General features: G+C 44.1%; 1 protein-coding gene across 17 annotated transcripts in view; it reads left to right on the top strand.

Moving 5' to 3' along the window:
- The window catches only part of AGAP1 (ArfGAP with GTPase domain, ankyrin repeat and PH domain 1), a 295,523-nt gene that overhangs the window by 181,449 nt on the left and 90,942 nt on the right, over nucleotides 1–23,132 (top strand). For 13 of the 17 annotated variants that reach the window (XM_040703942.2, XM_421880.8, XM_015289268.4 and 10 more), the window contains 2 exons: nucleotides 3,663–3,831; nucleotides 18,276–18,437. In XM_040703942.2, the coding sequence (XP_040559876.1) occupies nucleotides 3,663–3,831; nucleotides 18,276–18,437 (331 nt within the window). The remainder of the gene's footprint in view (nucleotides 1–3,662; nucleotides 3,832–18,275; nucleotides 18,438–23,132) is intronic. The other 4 variants (XM_004942493.5, XM_040703940.2, XM_015289265.4 and 1 more) reach the window with 1 other exon arrangement.

Here is a 23,132-nt window from a genome sequence, read left to right as displayed (position 1 = left end):
CCCGGGATGAAGAAACGGTGGTTCGCAGTGCCAAGCTGTAGGAAGATGCTAAGTGCTTCCCTGCTTTGTGCTGCTGCCAGCCATCGTGGTGAGGGTTAGCGACAGCATGATGCGATGCGGTGCTTCCCTCACCCCCATGGGGACACCGAGGCCCCCCGCTCCCTCTCCACAGAGCTGGCCGCCATGTTGAGCCGGGTTCTGTCAGCAGCCCGGAGCCCTGGGCCTCCCCGCCACAGCTCTCGATTGCTAGCAGGTTTCTCTCATTGCACCTCATTTGCATCTGGGACATCAATTAGCATGTTTGTTGAGGCTAATTGAATGAAACTCAATCATAGCTCTTAATTGCTTGACTATGTGAAAAGAAATCACATTAATGCAGCTAATTAAGTGTATGGCAATAGATGCAACATAATTAGGAGCGAAATGTAAAAAACAAGAGCTGGCGAAGGTGCTGGAGCAGGGCGTGGGGACGCGGCTCGCCGTGCTGCTGCTGCTGACATGTCTGGGGAGGGTTCCCTCCGCAGTGCTGCTTGCTTTTTTCCTGCCTTGCTGAATGATGAACGTGGACAACTTGAGAAGAAAAATGCAAATGGCTTTGCAATTACTACTTTTTCAAGCTGTTGAGGGGCAGAAGATGGCACTTCTGGGGTGGCCCGCTGTTGAGTAGGCTCTAGGGACTTGTTAAGTGCTGTTTAAAAGTACTTGGCTTTGAATTACCCTCATGCCTTGTTAAAGGGTTTTTTCCCCTTTTTTCTTGGATCAGCATTTTCCACAACTAACATCTAGGGGAGTTATATCTGTAACATTTGCATATCAAAATCAGGCTTGCTGTCTTCTCTTTAACACGGCATATTCCAGATGACAGCAAGACCCTCATCTGTTCTAATCTGATCAAACCATACATTGCACTTCTGAGGCCGCCACATTATTCTGTAGTTTCAACTTCTATTCCCCGAGTGCAGATCTGAAGGAGCACGCGCAAGGGTGGATGGCGCACGGGCTGCAGACTTGATGCTTTCCTCTGCTCCTCCTCAGGGAACGCAGAGATTATTGCTATGCATCTTGCACACAATGAAAGAGTCTTTATTGTTTACATTTGATATATCCCTATAAATATTTAAGCTGACATTAATACCTGCGTGGCATCTGTTCTGTTTGGGCACTTCCGTATAATAACGATGTGGCTGCAGCGCGTTTGTTTCCTGCTTGCCAGCACTGACTGACTCTCCTGAATTGTTTATAGCTCACCTAAGCCCGTTTTACTCTCAATTAAAAGTGCTTTAATAACACCCCGTCACATCTCACTGGCTGTAGCAGGGAAATTGAACGCTACTCATCTGAAGAACTTGGGCAAAAATATTCATTATGAAATGTATATGAAATACATGTTAAAACAAAAAGTGTCTGTAAGTAAGTGCATGCTGAGGTTTGGTCACTATCTGATCCAGCCTCATTTTAGAGTCCATAAACCATAAATGCTCAGATACATTCTGGTCCCTGTATGTTAATTTGTAAAGGACTGACACAACCAGAAAGTTCATCAACTTGGTAATTTACAGATGAATCTGCTTTCTTCATTTCTATCTAGCAACTACCGAAGGGGGTGATTTTAATGCATTGCCTTTGTTTCTTGTAGAAGCAGAGCTCTGCTTCCTCACCCAGTGAACTACTCGGACTTCCCTTTTTCACTTTTAATTCCCAAACAGCTGGGAAAAAAAAAGGAGGAGGGGGAAAAAAAAAAAGCTCATTTCTATTTTGTACCGCTGATTGATGTTAGGTGTGAAGAAATGAGCGCCATTTGAGTAGTAGGTTTTGATTTGTTTTGAACAGAATTTATAATTTGTATTGTAAAAGCTGTCAGAGGTGGAGCGGGTTTTATGAGGGAGCTGATTGCTCCCTGTGTTGTGCTGGTAGTGATTTAGATCTGGAGTCTGCTTTCAGTCCGTGCTGGTATTTACTTGTACAGTTGACACTGTGTTTGTACATAGAGGCCTGTAAGCTGCAGGTTTGGAACCGTCCGAATTAATATCTGTGATCTTCTGTATAATACCGTGTAGTCTGACTAAATTTTGCCCTGGACGCTTAAAGAACTGGAAGAAATATCGCTGTCAGCAAGTCTTTGCTTGTGCAGGCACAGAGCATCACCTGGTTCTCTGGAAATCGATCAAGTTCTACCTGAAAAGAGACTAGGCTTTTTGCTACAGAACATTGTTCAAGAGGAACATTCCCTTGCTTTCCAGCTTAACCCAAGAGTTTATGCCAATTTCTTTTCCCAGTTGTTGGTTCACATTGCCATTTTCTTCTTGGGGTGCATACACTGACATGTATTTTGTACAGCATATTTTATATAGCATTTGCCCTTCATTTCGGCACGTTGTATGACCTGTCCTGCATTTCCTCTCAAAGCATACAGTCTCATTCTTTCTGTGGTTATCCTTGTGTTTGTTCCAGTTTCATTTATTTGTCTTCTGAAATGTCAGTAGCCACAATAGCACGTACTGGGAGGTGAAAATTTTGTTCTGTGTTCTGGCTTTAAAATTTGCCATCTCTACTGGAAGCATCTCTTCTGGTGTACCACAGGATTGCAGATTCAGTGGCTGTCTTACCTTAATGAACTGTCATTTGTCCTCTGATAAAAAAAAAAACCCAGGCTCATTTGCTTCTCTGTGTTCATCTGAAGAAGCCCACAGGCAATTTAGAGTCTGCAGCTGAAGCTGGAATGCAGAATCCCGAGCATATTCTTCCAGTGTAAAGATCAGCACAGCTCACTTTCTTCCAGCTTTCTTAGAAAATAGCAGCTGCAGCCAGTTGGCCATTGCCTTTACACAAGTTATTGGATTTGCTTATTCCTTCTTTGTGTGCTTTTCAAACAAGAATTAGGAAAAGCCTTTTCCACTTCTGGCTTCCAACTTTTAGTGTGTTTTCTCTAATCAGGCCTGATTTGCATAATTTTCTTCCTGCTGTAATTTTTTTTTTCCTCCCATGTATGGAGGAAGGCTCATATGCTAAGGAGACAGCGTTGTAATTTCAGAAACCTAACCAAGTCAACCAGTGCCCTTTAATAACTTTGTTTGTTGATGAACTTCAGCCAAATTTTATAGAGAAAGAAATAACGGCATAAAACATTGGTGAAACAGAGAGGATACGCAAGCAAATGTGTTTGTGAGAGGCAGTCAACCTAGTCTTGTCATTCTCTTTGGGCCTGGCAAAGTTGCAGCCATGCTGTGACTTGCCTCTTACCCCGCTAGTTGTTGGAGGGCTCAAGACGTTGAATCACAGAATCATTAAGGTTGGAAAAGAGCAGTAAAATTAATCTTCTCCAATCCCAACCCGCTCCACCGTGCCCACCGACCACATCCTTCAGTGCCACTTCTCCACTGTTATGGAAAACCTCCAGGGTTGGTGACCCCACCACCTCCCTGGGCAGCTGTGCCACTGCAGCACTGCTCTCTTGAGAAGAAATTCCTCCTAATATCCAACCTGATTTTGTCATTACTAACATGGACTGTATTACCTAGAAAACAGAAGGAAGGGGAAAATGTAGCAGATGATAGCAGATGCAGGACTGCATTCTTACTAAGCCGTGTTTCAATAGTTCTAATGCTTACAGAACTACCTGTTTGATTCTGTTCTTTGTGTGTTGTTTTTTTCCCTCTTACCAGGACTACATGCAGAATGTTCACGGGAAAGAAATTGACTTGCTGAGAACCACTGTGAAAGTTCCTGGAAAGAGGCCACCTCGAGCTACGTCAGCTTGTGCACCCATCTCCAGTCCCAAAACAAATGGCCTTTCCAAGGACATGAGCAGTTTACACATCTCACCGAATTCAGGTAATGCCAGCCAAAAAAGGGAAGAGCTGCTTTTTCCACTTGTGTGTAGGCACTTGTCACGTATCGCTGGGATGGGAATGAGATTAATTATTTAAAAATCTCAATGACTGCTACTGTGCAGCTTTTTAAGCCTTCTCTGTCTACTGATCCGGCCTCCACAAGTGATTCTTAATTTTTTGAGTAACCTTCAACATCCATCTTTTATATTTGTTACGCTATACTTGTCAAAAGCCTACGTAATTTCACCAAAGCTAGAATTGGTGTGACCTTACTACTGACTCATTAAGTCTAATACTGTGGAAAAACAGGAGATATGTCATTTGAAAGGACTCCTGTGGCTTCTTGGTGGCACCCACACAACTTGCTTCCACCATTAGAAGAATGCATAGCTTTGGACTTTCCAGCAGCGAGATTCTTCTGTAGAAGGCCATTTTATTTTCTTTATGGAAGGAGTTTATAGCTCTTTGTGAGCTCTAAATGAAGAATTTTATTGTTTGCTGAAGCACTTGTCCATACAGCTAAATGGATTTTAAAAATTGCTTTGAGAAAAGCCGTTTAAGACGGTTTATTTTACAGAGCACACGGTTTATGCAAAACACATAATGGTATAGCGTTGGTATGGAGGTTTTGTCAGCATGTTTGGGATGACGTCCATAAAGAACCAAGTGCCTTTTCCAGTTATGACTAACATAGGCATCTCCAGCACAGGCTGACAAAGCCATCCAAGCACACTTCTATCTCTGTACAGTCCGCAGAGTAGGCACAATGAGCAACTGTAGGAAGGAACTTGGCAAGAGAAGACCTGTTCACGGGTCTTCTCTTGGGTAGTAATGGTTATTTATGCTTCAGGCCATGGTGTGATCCTCTGCCTTTTTACAGGGCAAATTACCCTACTTTAGGGGAGGAGTAAGAAGGATTTTCCATCCAACTTCAGATGCTGCTCTTTGAAGTGAAATGTTTAAATAAAAAATAATAATAATAAAAGACCTTTTAGCTTTCCTGTGCTGCCACAGAGCAGACATCCCTGTGGATAAACAAATTGCATGTTCTGTTATTTGGGGCTGGGGACCTGATGTGTCTGAAGGTGTGATTTCATCAGAGTCAAGTTCTGATCTATGCCTCAAGAGGTGTGGAGCTGGCATTGTCATTGGAAGAGTTCATAGGAGAAAGTTATTCATGGTTGGTTCCATTTTGCTTTCTAATCTAGATGACTGGGAGCGGGGGTTGTTTTTCAGCATATCCCATTATTTAGGGAAGAGAAGTGCTGGACTGAGTTATCAGCAAAAAGACGTTTGCTTTTAAGACAGTTGGATGGCTTGAAACAGGCAGAAATTATTTATTCCTCCATAGAAGTAAGTTTCAGAAAACATCTGCAGGAGTACATAGTAATAGAAGTTTATAATATGGTATTTACATATTAAAGTTCTAAACTAATTACTGCTTTCCAAGCATATGAAAGAGTGTAACCAGGGAAAGGAGAACCTGATTTCTTTATCAATACCCACTTGAATACTTTCACTTCCCCTCTCATGCAGCTGATCTTCAACCTTAAGCAAGATTCTGACCTGCTTATCTTTGCATTGCTTTCTTCTATAAAGCAAATAGCAACGTATTAATGATGCTTCCAACCAGCTATAGAGTGGCTTAACTGTTTGGATATGTCTTTATGAGTTCCTGGGGGAAGCAGTGAAGACAGGCTGGATGATGGGTTCCTACGTTGCTGCCTGCTGCTTTGTGCCCACTTTGGGTGTCAGAGGGTATGGAGGTGGCCAAGATTTCGGTGAGATGGAAGGATTGGTTCTGGTCTGTCTCGTGGTTGCATTTCTGTGCAGAGTGATCAGCATCAAGAGAGGAGCTTTATTAAGAAAGCCAAGTAGTGTTTTCCAAGCTGTACTGAAATCAGTCAACAGCTGATGGATCCAAGCGGTGATTACTGGAGGTATTACAGCAGATCAGGAGTATACCCAGCAGCAGCTCAGCTGTATGTCATTCTCAGTGCTCTCATATTCATGTAAGATTGAAGAGAGAGCTGCATGGCACACAGTGATTTTAAAATATATTGGGAGTGTTAGTATTGTAAAAAGACGGAGTCACAAGCTGTGCCTGGCTTGGCAGTCTGAACCTTCATGTTCTCACATGCACTGGCAGGGCTTTGTATGCAGAGGGGTCACAGCTTCTGTTCAGTGGGATGCCCAGAGGTACAGCCTCAGCTCCCGGCGTGCCAGGAGGAGCCCTGGCATTCGCACTCATCTGTCATGCAGCTAAAAATGTTTGCAAATTATCCCTTGTTCTGTCTGTCATGCTGTCTCAGAGCGTTTTCTCAGTTGCTAGTACTGGCAAAATGTTGTCTTCGTTGTAAGTGATATTTTAAAACTGATGGTGGGACTGAAATTGTTCCATTTTCGCTGTTGACAAGCTTATGTACACAGGTCTGCTGTGCCAAGGAGGCTTGGGCCAAGCCCAGAAGAAATCAACGTTTGCTCTTCCTATTAGTAAATACACAGTGTTCTCACTGCATCACATTGCACTTCACCCCGGGAACTGTAATGCTTTGTATTCTTCTGTGCTTTTGCCAGCACAGACTTGGGATCTGGAAATATTCTCCGTGCTTAGGAGTGAGTTGTTTGATGTGGTCAGGATTTTCCTTCTGCTGTTATGAAATCATGCACAGGTGAGAAGATGCGGTATTAGAAGAGTGCCAGCCCTCAGTTACGATGTCCGAGCTCACTCCTGGAAATCAAGCTCTTAGCAGATAGGTAGTGATAAGCACAGGCCCACTAGAAGCATTTCCCTGGTGAAATTCCCCGGTGTTTCAGCCCAGTGAGGACCTTTCCTAAGGTGCTTCCCAACAGTGCTGTGTGACAGGAGCTTGGCCCTGCTGTTTGCACCCTGTGAGTGGCAGAACTGCAGCTGAGAACCAAGTGTGGAGTAACAAGGAAAAGTTTTGTGAGTCTCAGGTTGACCACTGTATGCAGGAATTCATACAAGATGAATAGTAGACAGAATTAAGCTGATTAGGGAGACGTTGCCATTGAATTCAGAAGGGACCTACCCAGTTTCGGGATGATAGGATTTATAATGGTCAAGTAGCAAGGGAAGGTTTGTCTCTTAGATCTGTTAGCATAGCTGTCACGTGCAAAAGAAGTTTAAAAGCTTGTGGTTCCTAGCACACGGAGCTTAGTGCTGCTTTGTGGCACCTCTCCGAACAGGATTGTTTTTGTGGTTTAAAGACTATTTGATAAACACGAGCATATAACAGCCACCTCAGTGACAGCAGCCTGATCTGTGAGTGTGTTTACATCCCAAACATCTGGAAGCAGCTCTCTCTGGGAGGCAGTCAACAACAAAAGCCAGGTTGCATCCCTTCCTGTGCGTTTCCATTTCAGAGGTGAAGGGAAATAAAGGCTCATTATGAGGGTATATGAAGGAGAAGCCAAGATGACTGTGTTCTGCTCTACACTGGCACAAGAGCTGTGAAAAACCCTTGTGTGTGCATGGTAGGGCAGTAACCGAAGTGAAAGGGAAGCAGCAGGGGGAGAATGCAGCGTGTGTTCTGCTTGCTGTTAGAAGACAGGTGAGCATAAAGTAGGGCTGTTCCTGTTGCTGCAAAGCCAAGCAGCTAACTCACATAAAGGTGCATTTACTCTGTCTGAATGCTTTGCCATGAAACCCTGAGAGCAAAAGCTGGCCTCTGGGCTTTCTTGCTTTTTGTGTTTGGGCTCTGGCAGATTTTGGACTCTGTGTTTGGACTTGGAGATTCTGTGTGCCCACTGCTCCTAAGTCTGCACGAGGGGTGGGGGCTGTCCCGCATTTGTTATATGCACGTTTGAAATAGCAAATACTGAGCTGGGGCTTTATGAAAGGTGCCTGTCTCTGTTAACTTGGGAGAAATCTGTAAGCTGAGAAGATGAAAGCTTGTTTCCTTTAAGGCATGTTTTTAAATATATTTTACTTTAAAATCAAAGCTGTTGAATGTTGCTTAAGTAAATTTAATATAAATTTAACGTAAATTTACACAGTGCTGAACGTCATTCTGTGGGTGTATCTCTCTTGAAGCACTTTAGACGGGAATAACTCATGGACTTGCTCAGTTCCAGATGCACCCAGCAGTTGGCAGTTCATCACGGCCGTGTTAGAGCCAGCACCATGCAGTTCTGCCTCCGAGCGATTCCTTGTGCCACTCCTCCACGGTCACTCCCTTCCCCTGCTCCACGTGGGTCCCTCCCATGGATGCTGTCCTTCCCAACCAATTCTGTGTGTGTTTCCCACAGGCTGCAGCTCTCCAAGCACGGCTCCAACATGGCTCCAAACCATAGAGCCACCCTCTGTCCCATAAGCCCGGTGTACCCAAAGCCTGAGCCACAGCAGGAGCTGCTGGTGTAGAAAGTTCACATCTAAAAATAGCATATGGCTTAGACATAAATTGCTTCCTGATTAACAGTTCATTTAAATAATTTGCTGCTATTAAATGTACAGTAGTGAGTGTAGAGTATTTTCAGCATCCTAAGATGTGTTAGCTGCATAGCCATCATTAAGGATGTTAAAGGTTGTTATCTGCTAAGTACGTGTGGCATTTCAGACATGCTGAAAGAACCACGTGTTCACATCTTTATAAATGGGAGAATTTCCATTTGTTATTAATTGTGGTCATCTATCAAATCAATACAGCGGTCATTAAGAAGTCTTACTTTACACCGCAGTGCTTGGAATCAGGCTGAGTTGGAGTGGACTGCCTTCCAGATTATTTATATAAAACCTGTGATTGTTGGTTGGTACTTCGTACTGATTGTGCAGTGTGAGCTTAACCTGAAATGTTTTGTGTGCTTTAACTTGAGCATGAATCATGAATTGTACGGTTCTACCACAGCTCACAAACACGAGTTCGTGGCTTGCTTTTGGCATTAGTCATCCAAGTCAGTTTCCCATTTGGTTGGCTTTGCTGTTAGTTCAGTGATATACAGCTGTAGTGAATGGAAGGAGGAATTGTCGCTTTCTGTGTTTGGATGGGGAAAAAAGCCAGCTTGTAAGTGTGCTGGAGAGTTCCCTCTCATCCCACTAGAGGGTGATCCCTCAAGGTCGTCTTGTCCAGTTTCTTCATGCCAGGATTTGTGCTTTCTAGAAGCAGAGACAAACTTGCACTTCTAGATATGTCTATTCCATCGTATGAGGAAAAAGGGAGTGGGGCAAACAGCGCTAAGTTAGTATTTGATAAAAACACTACCAATGTTGAATCTTGGACAAAGACTGAGTTTGCTTGGGTTTTCGGGGCAGTAGAGAAGAGACAAGGAGCTGTCTTACAGTCCCTCCTGTCTTACAGTGTGGTGTCCATCTCACGGTGATGAGTGGATAGGCAGCAGGAACGTTTCGCCAATCTCCGTGCAGATGCCAGCCACGATGCAGGCGTTGCTCAGGCCATGCCTGCTCCACTCCGGTTGCCTTTATGCCTCCGCTGCACCGCATCTGGAATAAAAATCACAGCCCTGTCTTGTCCATCCGATGCAATCTCGACGAGTTTTGATGGTTACACATTGTAATGCTAACCAGTTGGATGTTAAGACCTTTGCGAAATTGCTCATTCTTTTTCCTCCAGTGATTTTAAAATATTAAAGCCATCAGGAGGGTTGAAGCTGATTTACCAAAAGGGAAAAAAAATTCACAAATGTGTTTTGAGTATTGAACTGCCGTTGACATCTAAAGTCCCAACCATGCTGTTTTCCTCCACACTCGAGCAATCAGGACATCCAGCAAACCCATAAAAAACCAAACTAATAGCATGAATATTCAGTGACCTAGAATACTAATTATTGTCATGAATATTAATGCGATCGGACTTGCTTTTTCCTCTTCTCTTTCTCTCTGGCTCTTTTTTTTTTTTCCTTCCACTCAGCCGGCTCTAAAGATGGGCCATAATGAGAGCATTTAGGAGAGAGAGCGCTCTCCGCCGTGACAGGGACCGGGGTAATAAGGAGAGCTTGATTAACGCCGCGCACTTGGGGGAGAGATGAGAAGATTCACGTGGGCCTGTTGTGGGGGAGGCAATGAGGCACCGGCGGCTGTGTTGCTGCTCCCTCAGATTAATGAGGCCTAAGAGTGCATTAGGAACAGTGACAAAGGTTTGATCTAATGGGCTCAGTCATTTTTCCTTTGAGTGACAGACGCACAGAAGTAATTGGCTGTGCAGAATGGCAGCTCATTGGCAGTACTTAAGGATACATTATCCCCGTTGTGTGGCCCGCAGAGGCTGTTTATCAAAACTGCTCACACTGCAGACATGCATTCACTTAGCTGCTGTTACAGCGGCGAGGGCTATATGAAAAAAAAAGAGTAATATCACGTATCTATTGTCTCGTTCCCGAAAATAAAGTTTCTTTGTTCCAATTTCATAAGACTCCAGAAGACACTTGAGCACTCCCAGTCTTCCCTCCACCTGGAGGAGGATCCACGTGCTGCTCCCAAGATGAGGGCCGGGTCTTCAGCCCTGCAGGGAGGTTCCAGAGTTGCTTGGGTTAATCATACTCAGCTTCCAGGTACATCTGTTGGCAGGTGAGGTCCCCATCCGCTTTCCAATTCCATTATTATTAACTTGCACAGATAGACAGAGGTATGGGGAACATGTAGTGTCTCTGCCTCAGGCCCTGTGTGTGGTTGGCTTTACGTGCAAGCAGCACAACACCTCAGAATTGGCTGGTTTTCTGCTACTTTTGCAAAGTCAAATTCACAGTTATTAACGGGATTCACAAGCAAATAACAGCAACACAAAATAAACCATTTATCAACGTGAAACAGTCACCTCTGGGTCTTAAAGTTGCAGTCTTTTAGCAAGCGAGTAACCCCAAGCCGGACCCCGGAAAGTGACACATCTTATTTATTACTTCTATTTGTTGAAAGTGCTGAAAAAAAATAGCATTGTGCCTGCTGGGAAGGGGAAACTTCCTGCCTACAAGACAGGTCTGGCATCTTGAACAGGAGCATTTTGTGAAGATCTTGGGTTTAACTTCTTTTAGAAGAGACGTCTCCTCAGATGACTTCATTTTCCCCCACGCTCGCTGCACTGGCTTGGCATGCTCTGAGAATAATAGCTTTTCTCGTTATACTCCCAGCACCATTCCCTTCACTGCCAGGATGTTTCTTGGCATCGCCTTGTTTGTTCATTAGTAGTGACCCTCCTCGGTTTGCATGCTACTAAATCAAGCCCGGTTCTCAGAGGCTGCCCTGCCAGGCTGCGGGATGGAAGGTCTTCCTGCATTAATAGCTGCTTATCTTTGGGGAGCTCGCACAGAAAATAAGCACTTCTGGAAAATGGTAGCAATGATTGAAACCCACAAGCAAAGCGTTTGCTGTCAGCATATTGAAGCTTTCAGTACTGAAACCGGGGAGTGTGTTTTGGAAAGACACCATCGTCTCACACTTTTCTCAGTCACCATGTGAGTTGCCTCAAATTATCTTAGGTCCTCAACAAGCCCAATGCAGAAACAATGTGCTTGAACACTGCAGTCAGAGAGAAACAGAAGCCTTAGCAATACTTGAGCAATCTATCCTGCGTTAATAACCTTACTCAAGAACATGATTAGAGAAGTTTGATCTCTCTGGCACTTATTCCTCTGCTGCTCTCCTTGAAAGCACGGCTTCTTACTTACCCTTCCATGTTGCTCAACGCAATCAGAAAAGAAGGATCTGCTGGGAGAGTAAAGTAGTGGTTTAACCATTTCTCAATGCTGGGCAGGAGAAGAAGGATGTGCGTTTAAAAGATGGGTGCTGGGATCTGAGATAGCAAACCCTAAAGAGCCATTCCCAAATTTTCCTCAGTAAAGCAGTTGTTGTTCCAACATCTGTATTTGTTGGAAAGCAAAAGGCAGCGAAGGCAGAAGTGTCACCTCTTGCAGTTTAAGCTACTTCTTGTGAAAGTTCTGTTCACTGGAAAGATTTCTGCACAGCTTGGGCAATTAATTCAGAAACTTATCACAGAATTGAAGAAAGGGGTAGGGGAATACTCTTCATATTTCTGCAGCTAGCAAAATGGCCTCTTTCACTTTTCTTTTTTACCCTAATGCCTGAAGAAACTTCAGGGAGCACTGTTGGGTCTGGTTTTTTATCAGGCAACCAACTGCCAGTCTAATCTACTTGCAGTGCCTTTTATGAATTAGAGGGCATTTCAAGAATACGCAGTGTACTTGCAACATAAATTGACCCAACGTGATTTGAAACAATTAACCCTGTGATATCAAGAGTCAGGATTTCCTGACCCACAACTCTAATGTATTTTTCATTAGTTCTAACAGCTGGTGAACAGAGCCCTCTGGCCTTAAGAGGTTTATTTCTTTTTTGGAAGAGAAGCTCATAGTGAACACGAAGAGCATAACACAAATAAAACGTGGTCACAGTGAAAGCATAGCGATAGCGTGGTTCATCCAGTTCAGTCTTTTTCTGCTCCTGTGCAGCCATTCTCTGTGGGTCTTGTGCTGCTGCTTCAAGATAAAGTATAGTTCTGCTTCACATCTGCAGTGTCTGCTTGTCTCATAAATTCAAAGGCGTTTTGGTTGCATATCTGAACCAAACTTCTTGCAACTGAGCAGTTTGGTGGGAATTCACAAATGTGTGTGCAGCAATGATTGGAGGTCGTCTGCATGTATTTAAGACTCTTTTCTCTCAGTTTTTTGTTGTACAGTTGTAATTAGCGGGCAGCATGGTTGGTGAAGGCTTGAAGCGGTGTGTCCATTAAAATACCTGCTGCCTGGTGGTGGTGCACTGTATTATTTTTGTTATGTGGAAATAGTGCTGTTCACGATCCTGTTGTGTTACAAGAAGAACGTGACAAAAGCCCAGAATGCTTTGTTGTCCTTGCTAAGCAGGTTACTGAAAATGTTTATCCTGAAAATGTCCTCTCCTATGAAGACAGGCTGAGGGAGCTGGGCTTGTTCAGCCTGGAGAAGAGAAGGCTCTGGGGACACCTCGTTGCAGCCTTCCAGTGCTTGAAGGGAGCTTACAAGCAGGAGGGAGACTGACTTTTTACGTGGTCTGATAGTGATTGGAAAAGGGGGAATGGCTTTAAACAAAAGAAGAGGAGAATCAGGTTAGATGTTAGGAGGCAATTACATACTCAGAATGCAATGAGGCGCTGGCATTGCTGCCCAGAGCTGTGGGTGCCCCATCCCTGGAGGTGTTCAGGGCTGTGTGGGATGCGGCCCTGGACAGCCTGAGCTGATGGGGGCAACCAGCCCATGGCAGGGGGTTGAAGCTCAATGATCTTTAAGGCCCCTTCCAACCCAAGCCATTGTGTGATTCTGTGGTAAGACAGGCTGAAGTCATTCCTTCTGTGCACGGGAAATCAAGATAAGCTCAGCCCTCTCTGTGTGTTTCCAGCAGCCTCTTAATATCTGTGCACGTATTCATTCGTCTGCTTAATTCCTCTTACGTTGAGTCCATTGTTTTTACTTACTGTTTGTGGCTATTTGCACTGAATAGATGGATTAAAAAAACAATTTTGTATGAGCACTCTCACTTTCTTCAAAGGCTTTTCTATTGCCCAGACCTGGAAATGACCATGAATCTTAATTTGGGTAGTTTTAATAGAGCTTAATTGTTTGAACATTTTTGTGAGCATGATCATAACAGGGTATTTTATAATATCAGAAAATATAGTTTTAATAAAGCTGTCTAGAGGTAGAAAGAGGAACTCTTCCTTTGATGCTCCTTTGGTAGATGAAAACATTTTTGTTCAATAGGAGACCAGCATCTTTTTTTTGCTCATTTGAGACCAGTTCTGGCAACATACTGATATGCATTCAAATATAAATGCCATATTCACTTTGAAATGCAAATTGTTTAAAGAAAAATAGCATATGGTAGAGGTAAGTACCTTTTCAAATCAGCTCCTACACTTTAGGGATGTGAGTACAGTTAAAATTATTCTTTGGAAAGAATCTGGAGCCTTTGACACATTGAAGCTTGAACTAATCAAGGCCTCCCAGTAAGCATATACACATATCCATATCAAGGAAACAGTGCTGAGAATACATGGATTAGCATAGTAATTTAACTGCCCCCTGCTAATCAACTTAAGCGACCAGCTGATGCATATATGATGTATTTGAAGAGGCACTCTTTCAGAACTCCGGAGTGGGCCAAGTAGCTGGCCGTGGATTTCACGGTTATGTTGAGTTATGTATTTATATCTCTCTATCTACATACAGATAGATATTAATAGATTGGGAGATGTGTGTGTATACATGTACAGCTGGGGCAGACAGCAGATGCAGAATGCGTAGTTACTGCCTTCATAGGGAGGCTTTGTACACCTACCTCAACGTAGAAGGTTTGCTTTTCAGTGAGTGCTGTTGGCTTGCTATTTTTATCTGTCTGGCTTGTCTGCTAGAAGACTGAGGTGATTTCTGCTGTTGAGGTTTCGTCTTTGAGCAGAAATGAAGTACTGTTGCACTGTGGAGGTGAGGAGGTCACCCAGAGGGTGGTGATGCACTGGAACAGGTTGCCCAAGGAGGCTGTGGATGCCCCATCCCTGGAGGCATTCAAGGCCAGGCTGCATGTGGCTCTGGGCAGTTTGGTCTGGTGGTTGGTGACCCTGCACATAGCAGGGGGGTTGAAACTAGATGGTCATTGTGGTCCTTTTCAACCCAGGCCATTCTATGGTTCATTCTATGACTGGGATTTTCCTGTTGCAGAACGGAAGCACCATAGGACTGTTTGGTAGAAGCCTTGTGCAGCAAGTCTGCAAGAGCAGCAGGTGGCTTCCAATTTTACTGTGACAATAGTGCTGCATACTGCTGCAGTGCAGTGCATGTCCTGAGCTTGCTGCAATTAGATTGAGAAGCAGGAAAAAGACAGCAGTGGATTCGGAGATTGAGGCTTTTAAATAGAGCTGTAACTAACGGCTTTGTGCTAGAGGTGTCCATTCCTACTACACCACAGCAGGTAGTACTTTGTGTTCGGTAGGTCAGCCCTTCTGATGTCTACCTGTAGATCACAGGATCGTAGAATGGCTTGGGTTGGAAGGGACCTTCAGGATCATCAGGCTCCAACTCCCCCGCCACAGGCAGGGCCACCGACCTCCACATTTAATACCAGACCAGACTGCCCAGCACCCCATCCAACCCGGCCTTGAACACCTCTAGGGATGGGTCATCCAAAGCCTCTCTGGGCAGCTGTTCCAGCACCTCACCACTCTGATAGTAAAGAACTTCCCCCTGACTTGCATGCTCTGATGCACTGAGAAAATCTTACAGCATCTGAAAAAAAAAGGAATGTAACCTTGAGTTGATGGTATCACAAAGGGGCAAACTGGTAGCAGGGTTATCAAACTGGCAGCAGAAGGAGCTGAGTTGGGTTGCATTCTGGATCAGTAAAGTATAAAAAATGGGACTTGGCAGCTATTTGTTGCTAACAGCCCATAGCTTTCACAAATATGAAGTGGAAAAAGGATTCCTATTTGGTTTACGCTTCCTCAACAGATGAATGTCATAACCTGGGCTGCAGAGCTTCGGAAGACAGCATTAAGCTGACAGCAACGCCTTTGGTGCTGACATGATGATGTCAAAGTCTAGATGTTATGCCAGGTGTCCTATTAAAACTTCAGATTTGCATCCTGGTCAGAAAGTGACCAGGCACCTCTGTTACTGGACAAAAGCTGTCAACATACAAACGTTGGTCTTAGCAATGCAGCCACCCAGCACAGGGTAATGGGGGCATGTCAGGCAGAGATGTCCAGTAATTGTTCTCCATTTTCCCATGATACCTGGGAAATGCTACATCTCAGCTTTCTCATACCAGCTTTTTCCTTCATGATCTTTGTTACAAAGATTCTCTTGCAGGAATTCATCAAACGTAGCTTCCCACTTTACACAGCACAGAATGAAAGATGGCTACAGGCTGGAAGTGCATGTTTATGCCTTTACTCTTCTGTCGGGCAGGGTGGATGCTATTTGTCAGGAGCATGATGGGGGGAGGAGACTTGTGTGTGTTTCCCAATAGGAAACCTAATTGTTTGTGAAAAGTAAGTTGCTTCCAAAGCCATTTACTGGCGGTATTCTCAAGGTGCTGCAGCAGAAATGAAGCAAAGCAGAGAGTTTGGATTGATCTGTCATGTAGTTGTCACCTGTAAGTTTGATTTGATAAACTCAGTCAGCTGAGTTAATTGCAAACTTAAAGGCTAATATACAAAGTTGGAAGCAAGACTAGAAAAAGGTCGGTAACTTTGCTGTAAGTTCATTTAAAAAGGAGTAAAGGACCTGTAGGGATCTCTTCAGTTTCCATCACAGGCCCACAAACCATACGGGTAAGGAAAAGAAGCCATTTTTCTGGTTAAATCTATCAAGGTGTAAATTGTAGAAAGTGTTTGGAATGGAATGGGAATGCAGTGTAGCTTCTCAGCTCAGAAAGCTCACTCTGGTTTTGCTTTGAGATGGAAGAAAAGAGAAAATGCAGTCGTTGGCAGAGCTCTGGAAGTGGTGGTTGAAAGCAAGCTCTGGAGGTATCTCTGCCATTCTCATGCTTGGAGTAGGGCTGTGACTGCAGCTGGGTGAGTTCAGCTGTGCCACATCAGCTGCTAACCTCCTGCTCTCCAGACTAAACCAGCACTCAGAAAGCTTGTGTTAGTAGAACTTGGACCATCTTGGCAGTTCTTGACTGGATCTTTTCTTGTTCCCCAACAAGCTTGGGACTTTGTGCTGAACCAAATGGTGTTTGTGTTGGGGACTATGTGGGATTTAGGTCAGGATCTGTCAATCACATCAGCCTCTCCCTTCATCAGAATAATGTATTCATGTTCATGGGTTTTCTGGGTTGTGAGAAGTAGAGGAGAATTCTGCTGGTAAGCGTCAGCAGCACCACTGAAATACATTTGGTAGGAGGTATGTCTTAGAAGAGAACTGAAAATATGAAATGTCAGCTTGTGTTTTCATTTAGTACTGCAACTTCAGAATGCTAAGCCGTAACTTCAAGCCTCGATTCCTTCCTCTGCTTCTGTGGGCCCGATTTCCTTGCTAAGCTTCTTTTTTTGGGACGATGTCTTTAGAAGGTGCTAAAACACCAGCTGGTGCAAATGGCTTTCAGCTGATGAGTCCAGCATGCAACCTCCTGAAGAGGGCTGGTTGGAGACAGGAATTTTCTCAACAGTTTGGAAGGTGATACTCTGATCATGGACTTCTCGTGGACAAAGGAGTTGCCCAGGGAAGGTGATTAGAGAGGAAACGTGCCATTGGCTAAAGCCCTGCCTTGGGACTGCCCAGAGCAGCTCTGAAGTGTACCTTAGACTTTGTGTAATTGAGCAGATCCATTTAGTTTCTCTGTATGTTTCACATCTACAAAGCAGAGATTGTCAAACAGAAGTTCACGAGTCTGAGTAAAGTATGGTCAACATCAGGAGGACAGATGCAGTGAGAGATGGACCCGTGTTAAGGACTGAAGATGAGATTTAGTCTTGGGAAAAGGAGGGAGAAAAAGCGACAATTATGCCAACTCTTAATAAATACGAAGTAGTTCACTGAGCTCCGCTGTCTTCCCAAAGGCTGCTCTGGGAAAAGACATAATGATAGAACTGGGAGTCAAGAGATCTGGGTTTTATTTTCATGTCTGCCACAATCTTCCTTTGTGGCCCAGGGTCGTTTAACCTCTGAAAAATGGGGGAAATGATAGCAGATAATTAACAACCTCACAGGAGCATTGAAAATTAATTCATTAATTTTTCTGAACTCATCAGTAGAAGGTACAATGGAAACCCAAAGTGTTATCATATCTTATGAAATTACGTCTGTCTCTTTGCATATGCTTTTAAAGAGTATTCTTAAAGCCATGGAAGACCTCTGGGTTGCCTTTCAAGAGCAGTCTCTGAAAGTCAGCAGTGCCTGCTGCCCTTAAGAAGAGCCTGCCATGAAGAATGAAACCAGCATTGTAAAATACATTGGTATCATGTGCAAGTCCTGTGCCAGGAATGGAGCAAAATGTGGTCAGAAACAGAAACTCCAGAGCAGTTTCTCTGACTCTTTTGGCCCATCTCGAGTTGTGGACATAGTTATTTTAAGTTTTATTTGGACTTAGATTATTTCAAGCGGCTCAGGTTGGCTGGCTGTCTCGTCTTGGTTGCTGGTGTCGGCAGTGGACTTCAAGGATGCATTTCTTTTTCATGCTCAGTTTGTCTTTTGTGTTGTACCTGTAACAGTGGAGAACCTGTGTTGAGGCTCGTGCTTTCCAGAAGGCGAATTAACAGGATGAGCTGAAATGTGGCAAATTTAGGCTGTGTTGTTGGAAGCCCCTGGTGAGGTTGGAGTGGGCTGCTGAAACTTGTGGTCTTCAGAGTTTCAGGGAGGGCTGCATTGCTTTTTCTGTTGGTTGAATACTTCCTTTTTCTGCTCTGTTAAGATCTTCATGCCATCCATCTTCATGTCGATCAATTTTATCTTCTCTATTGACACAATTTGTTTTCCATTTATGTCTAGGGAACGTGACTACTAGCACATCTGTGTCTCAGATGGCAAGTGGGATCAGTCTAGTCTCCTTCAACAGCCGTCCGGACGGTATGCATCAGCGCTCTTACTCGGTCTCCAGTGCAGATCAGTGGAGTGAGGCAACAGTCATTGCAAACTCTGGCATTAGCAGTGGTAAGAAACTTGGAGCTGGGGGGGTGACCTGCTTTGGGGTGAAAAGGGAATTTGGTATTTTGTGGTTAAAGTGAAAATACAACCAGATGCTCTTCGCCCAGATATTCTGTTGGAAGCCGAACTTCCAGCATCCAAGGGAAAAAGGAGGCATCGCATGAGAGAACAGATTAATACAATACTTCTGCAGTGGGAAGAACTAATGTATGACACTACTGCTTAATTGTAATTTCAGGTACATAATGTAGGTTGTTCACTTTTGTATTCTTATTTTCTTATTCTGTGTGGTTGGTATGAGCAGTAAATTACCCTGCAGACCTGTTCAGTGGCATGCCCTCTCTTCGTTGTGGTCTTGCTTTGAAGGATGCACGCTGCTGGCATACCTGTTTGTTTTTTTTTCTCTTAGTATTTTTCTGCAGACTATTTAACAGTGCTAAAAGGAGCAAATGCTATTCCAGATGGTGTTTTGTATTGAGAGTAACAGCAAAACAGCTTGTTGCTTTTAAAGGACGTGTAAGATAGCAGGAAAACATTGCACAGGGGAGAATTAGGGCACATCGGGGCAGCCATGGCACTCATGGGGGATGAGAGTGGAGGGCTCTGTCATAGTGAGCTGCAGGTCAGGTTGGTACTGGGGATGCATGTGGATCTGGGGTATGCAGGTTGAGCCAGGCAACTGGGGAAACCATGGGAAGCTCCTGAAACAGAGGGCAGCAAGTGAAAGGGAGATGTGTGTGAAAGAGAGCTCTGCACAGAAATAAAGTAGGATCATGGATAACATGAAAAAGTACGTGCATAAGAGAGGAGAAAGGGAGGACTGTTTCTGATGGCTGTTTCAAAAACAGGGAGAATGGCAGGAGCATGAAAACTATTTTGTGCGTTCCGTGTGTGTCTGTACTCTGTTTAAGATTTGAGTCTGGAGTTTTCAAGCAGCTGTGGATCAATTTTCATTGCTGCCTTATGGGAAAGGAGAGTTCAAATCAGTCACCTCAGCGCTGGCTGGCATTCATGCTCAAGTTTGTGGTTGCTTAAGCACATCCAGTTCTGGAGCTCTGAATTTGCAGGCAGTACTTTCAGCAATGTGATATTTGCATCAAAATGCTACGAATTCGGATCAAGAATTTTCTAAAGCAAGCAGAATGGTGAAGTTCTTCAGCACTGTTCTCTTCCGTGTCAACCCAGCTTACCTGCTTCTTTGGGACCTGGTTGGTCCCTCAGGACAGTCAGCATTCTCCCCCTCCTGCTTGTTTTCCTTCCAGCAAGGAGAGTATTTTCATTCACCCTTTGCATTGCTAATGTAGTGGTTCCTTCAGACTGAACTCGTTTCACAGTTAAGGCTGCGTGCTCTTCTCTCTTCTGAGCTGCTCTGTTATTTTCACCCACCCTGATTCTGCTTTGCTGTTAAAAGGTTGTACCGGAGCTTCAGCTTTTCAGTGCCCTTCTTTTACACTGTAAGCTCTTCAAAGGAAAGTTGGAGAACATTGCGTGTTCATGCCGGAATGAAGGCAAGTGAAAGTCAAGGCTCAGCCAGTGCCTGGTCCCTGCACCTGCCAAACCTGCAGACAGCTGAGCACGCGCCGTCCCTTTAGCAGATGAGGCTGCAGTGGAAGAACGTCTTCAAATGCAGAAGGCAATGAGTTCCTAAAAGTGGCGTGTAATTAATGTGCTGAAAAGTAGAAATAGAACCTAACTTCCCGCTCCTTCCCCTGGACCTTGTGGTGCTGTTTCCACACTGGAGGGGTTCGCTGGAGTTGCAGCGGCTCCTGGTTCTGTACTGCAGCCAGTTCTAAATTAGTGGGGAAGGGAACCTTTCCTCCTACGCAACCTCCGTACTCCTTTTTCTGACTTGACGTTCAGATGTGATTACTTCTGGATCAAGAGAGGTGACAGCTAGAATTATCTATGAAAAATTTACTAAAAAGCTGAAGTTGACTGGTGGGTGGTTCTGGATCAGCCTGACTTAATTCCTCGCAGAGGTTCTACTTTCCTGAAACAATGAGGAGTCGCTTTAATACGTGAGGGAAATGGAGATAATGGCCATTTTTAGCCAACTGAATGTCGGCATAAACAGAGGCACTGCAATAAAACGGCCGCAAAGCATCAAGAACATTCCTTTCCATCAGCGTATCGCCTTTCGGTGAGCTCACAGATGTGCCCTTTATGCCAGCAAGTTGACTCATGAAAAACCCTTTTTAATTTCAGGGTTCTTTTTTTTTCCTTTCCTCCATTAAAAGATTTTGAATTTTAGTCATAAAAAGATAATACAGTGAAAGCAGCAGGTACGGAGAGAAGCTAAGCATCTTTTGGAATTCAAATGCCAATGTACTGGAGAATATGTCTGCTTATTGTCAAACGGTTTTATTGTAGACAAAATAACATATTGGGATTCAATTTTTCTCCGCACCTTTTTTTCACATTAAATTAATACTTTGTGTGGCTCTGGAGAACTTTTCAAAGTCTTCCGAAGCAGACCTTTGGTTTCCTGGGGCTTCTGTCTTTCAAGCAGCTGTGAACATCTCCTAATTAGATAAATTACTTTGTAGTGGGCAGAGCCACAAAACAGGAGGTGCTGGATAAATTAAAGGGGAAAAATAGAAAAATCCATTCTCTGAAATGGAATGCCCCACTGCTTTATGACTATTACTGTTGTAAGGTTTTACATTTAAGTACCTGAGGTTTAAAATTAAATGTCTAATATAATTTGGCACTGGTAACATGAAGCCTGCGACTGCCCTCAGAGAAAATCCAGACAGCTTAGTTCAGTGTTTCAAATTGCTGTCTGCCAGATAGTGAGCGGCCCACGCCAATGGCTCACAATTTAGCTGGATACCGCCCGCTGCTCCGTGTGATTTTAAATTCACCAACATATTTGTCTTAAAACTCGGGAATTTAAAGAGGCTGCTCCAGAAGTACATGAAAAATTAATGCTTTTTACATTTTTTCTTACTCTTGTAAGTACTTGACAGAAGTAATTTTAGCAGCAAGCGGGAATAAAAACCGGGGGCAGTAAATCCCTGTCCAGGAAGCCCTTGTGTGGATTCTTTATGGACCTGGAATTGATCTACATGTCAGATCCTGATGTAGTTTAAACTGTTTGTCACCCTAATGGCAGCGGAGAGACCGGGAACACCAACTTATAATCCTCGGTGAAAGGAATTGGTGTTTGCAGTCAGTGAAGGAGCAGTTTAGTGTTATTGATAGATTCGGAACGATTACCGCCGCCGCCACCATTGGCTGAGAGGTTGTGCTGGATCGGGTCGGGAGGAAGGCTGTGGGATTGGTTGGGTCCTTCTATTTGGGACGTCAGGATGGATAATGCTGTGACGCATCTCCAACCTGAGTAGGAAACAGCTCTCCAGTGGAAAGCAGACCTAGCAATTAATATTAGCTAGCAGCGTTGCTGGCGTTAATGAAAGATATGGCTGGCTGTTGTGCAACCCTTACAGTTTGTACCTCTCTTCAAGAGCTCGAGAGGCACCCTCAAACTTAACAGCAGTGGAAGAGACCACAGCCAGCTCTGTGAGGTTGCAAAAACCCAGTCTGGGAGTCTGAACCCCCTAAAAATGGGGGGCGTTATTCCCTACCCAGCGCTGAGGAAGCAGCACGTCTGCTTTTTTCTCTTCTATCAACATTAGGGTTTTTGCTTTGGCTTCTAAGGCTGTGTACCAGAGGGAAGCATTTCTTTCGTTAGCCACAGTATTAAACGTGTCTGAAACAGTACTTCAAACAGCAGTTTGTGTGGGGTGGGGATTTCTTTATTCTTGATTTCCAAACTGTCTTTTGAATCCCGACCTGATGGAAAATTCCACAGATGTAAAATAAATCAAATATCTGCTTAAATATCATCCACTTAGGTTTTATCACTGTACGATTGCTTCTACAGGCCATTTGATCTCTGCTGTAATTTATATAAATGGTAATACCTGGTGCCTTTTCAGTTTCTAACGATTTGATTTTAGGGTTTGTTAATGTGAAATTGAGTTTTCACTGTGCCACGGGGTACGAGAGGTCATTGGGGTGTTTATATTAATGCAGACCTTACAACTTGCCTTACTTTTCTGATCATAAGCACTCGGAATGATTAAACGGTGGAGTCTTGTGCTGTGCATTGTCATAACACTTTCATCTCAGAAATGAAGCCGAAAGCATGTTTGAGAGGGGTTTGAATTCAATAGGCAGTTCTTGACAAGGATAAATTATGTAATTTCAAATAGATTTATGGAATTTCAGAATTGTGGTAAGTGTGTGTAAATGGTTTAGGCTGGGAAAGCTATTTCTTCCTTTTTAAAGAAAGAAGTAGTTAACTGAGGAGCAAATATGAAGTCACTTTCTTGTTTTCTAGGTGCTCTTGTATTTCCTGTGGTTGCCAATAGGTAAGCTCCTTTAGTAAGAATCTGTAAGAATCTCAGGTGAACAGGGGAGCTGATGGCAGCTCTCCCCACCCCAAATATTGCCCATCTCACAGAGCTTCCCACCGGTGTCACGGAACGCAGGCTCTTACTTTGTACTCTCTGGATTTGTTGCCCAAACGTTGGGGAAAACCTATCCTGACATATAGATGAAGAACACGGTGACGAAACCTCTGCAGTCCCCTACTCATGCAGCAGGGCTCAGACATCGCTAGCTTACTTTCTGCTCTGAGGGTGCCTTTACCATGGGATCCTGGCTGGGGTTGCGGTCACTGTAGTGCCATGGGCT

This window comes from Gallus gallus, chromosome 7 (assembly GCF_016699485.2).
Source record: "Gallus gallus isolate bGalGal1 chromosome 7, bGalGal1.mat.broiler.GRCg7b, whole genome shotgun sequence".
NCBI classification, from domain to species: Eukaryota; Metazoa; Chordata; class Aves; order Galliformes; family Phasianidae; genus Gallus; species Gallus gallus.
Note: the sequence above shows the minus strand (reverse complement) of the source record. Positions and strands in the feature narration are given on the sequence as shown.